Here is a 2,375-nt window from a genome sequence, read left to right on the forward strand (position 1 = left end):
CACCACAGCTCTGCACGACTAGCATCCTGTTTCATTTACACACTATGGTTGGAGTGTTTGTAACAGTAGAGCAAATATCTGTGAGCTAAGACAATTTGTCAATTGTATTTGTATAATATATAATATTAGTGAACTACACTCGGGATGAATTAAGTTTGCTGTATGTTCTACTCAATGTCCATGACAGCCACGTAACAGGTTACTGTGGCAATAATGCACAATCTTAGCAAATCTTTAGCAATTCTAAGAATGTGGCAGTTATGAGATGTCAATAAGAGCTTGATAGATTCACGTGATAGACACTGTTATCCTTGTCTTGTGAACCAAATCTAATTCTTGTGAACCAAACCAAGTACTATTAGGAAAATGGAAAACTCAACACAATTCACGTCATTTATGCTAGCTGGATATAGTGACAGTGGACACTTAAAGTACTTCTATTTGATTATATTAACTGTGTTATACATCTTCATAGTCTTTGCGAACATTGTGCTTATCATGGTTATATGTATGGAGAGGAGCCTTCATGAACCCATGTATCTGTTTCTGTGCAGTTTGTTTGTGAATGAGTTGTATGGTAGCACTGCTTTGTTTCCTGCTCTTATGATTCATGTGGTTTCAGATGCCCATTCAGTTTCCACTGTGTACTGTTACCTACAGATCTTTTGCATATACACATATGGATCTATGGAATTCTGCAATTTAGCAGTCATGTCCTATGACAGGTACCTTGCTATATGTTATCCACTACAGTATAATGTCGTCATGACACCCAACAGGGTGTGTATTTTAGTTTGTGTAATATGGTTGTACCCTTTTGCAAAAAGCATCATAACACTGTCTTTAACTATTCGCTTGAAATTGTGTGGGAACGTTATAGACAAAGTGTACTGTGACAACTACCTGCTGGTGAAACTTGCTTGTTCAACTTCAGACACAACAGTTAATAACATCTATGGACTCTACAGTCTTGTTTTGTCTGTTGTTGTCCCTTTAATTACTATTTTGTTTTCTTATATTAAGATTCTGAGAATTTGTTTGAAATCTTCCATTGAGACCAGACAGAAAGCTTTCAGCACCTGTACTCCTCACCTGGCCTCGCTGCTCAACTTCTCTTTCGGCTGTTTCTTAAATCTGCTCCAGAGTAGATTTGATAGGCCTATGAGAAATGTTCCAACTGTACTTCACACTATTTTATCAGTGTACTTTCTGATGTGCCAGCCACTTTTGAACCCTATTATGTATGGCGTTAGGATGACTAAAATCAGACAGGCTTGTAAATACATACTACCTGTAGGTCTGTACCCTAAAACATAAGCTAAACAGTAGTGTGACCTTTTCTGTCCTGATTGTTGATTTTTGTGATGTCACTTGTGTGTTTTTGTTATTTATAGGCTAGTTGCAATAATGAATGGGTGAGGATGGTGAAAATCAGACATGTAAAACATTTTCTGATTTGTGAAATATTGCCATTTACTTGGTGTAATTCACTTGCTGGTCTCCATTGGATACCTATCATTCAAAAAATTGACTTACCCTCCTCGTCTACAAAGCCATAAATGGCATTGGACCCACTGACCTGTCAAACTTACTCTCCCCCTATGATCCTCCACTCACTCTACGTTCAAGCCACGCCAAACTGCTCCTCGCCCCTAGCACCTGGCTCCGCACAATAGGGGACATGCCTTTAACTACCAAGCCACCGCCTTTAGAACTCTCTTCCGGACAATCTCAGGGCTGCTCAGACTGTTGGGGCCTTGAAAGCAGTCTTTAAGACTCATCTCTATCGGCTGGCCTTCCTTTCATCCTACATTTGATGATTGTCATGTCATGATTCTCTCTCTCTCTCTCTCTCTCTCTCTCTCTCTCTCTCTCTCTCTATATATTCCTTTCATATATTATATATATTTGAGTATTTATATATTTTGGGTCATATATGCTGTGATATGGTCTAGTAATTCTATCCTGTCCTGGAACGTTTCTTGTCATGTGATATATATAGAGTGCCGGAGGAATATCATGTCTCAGTATATCCTCCTATATATAGTATATTTTGTTGTATATATAAGTATATATATATGTGTATATATATATATATAAATAAATATATATATATACACACACACATACACATACACATACACACACACACAGTATATGACTCATTACACAACAATCTCAGTGCATAAAATAAAATATTCTTCTTCTAGTTTGTCTTAAAAACATACATGGATTTTTTTAAAGTCTTTATCAAGTTTATATTTTATACACTTTGAGATAAGTCCTGTATAATGCAATACAATTATTATTTAAATAAAACTTTTTAAAACAGAAGTTCATGACTTTGAATTTCTTACATAAGATATGCAAGACTT

The 2,375-nt window shown here is 36.4% G+C and overlaps 1 protein-coding gene across 1 annotated transcript; it reads left to right on the forward strand.

Moving 5' to 3' along the window:
- The first annotated feature begins 366 nt into the window (after positions 1–366).
- Positions 367–1,760, forward strand: LOC124004621 (olfactory receptor 11A1-like). The gene has a single exon (XM_046313265.1). It carries the CDS (start codon positions 367–369, stop codon positions 1,315–1,317), a length of 951 nt encoding a protein of 316 aa, XP_046169221.1. The 3' UTR covers positions 1,318–1,760.
- Positions 1,761–2,375: the final 615 nt, after the last annotated feature.

Source organism: Oncorhynchus gorbuscha, linkage group LG19 (genome assembly GCF_021184085.1).
Source record: "Oncorhynchus gorbuscha isolate QuinsamMale2020 ecotype Even-year linkage group LG19, OgorEven_v1.0, whole genome shotgun sequence".
NCBI lineage: Eukaryota > Metazoa > Chordata > Actinopteri > Salmoniformes > Salmonidae > Oncorhynchus > Oncorhynchus gorbuscha.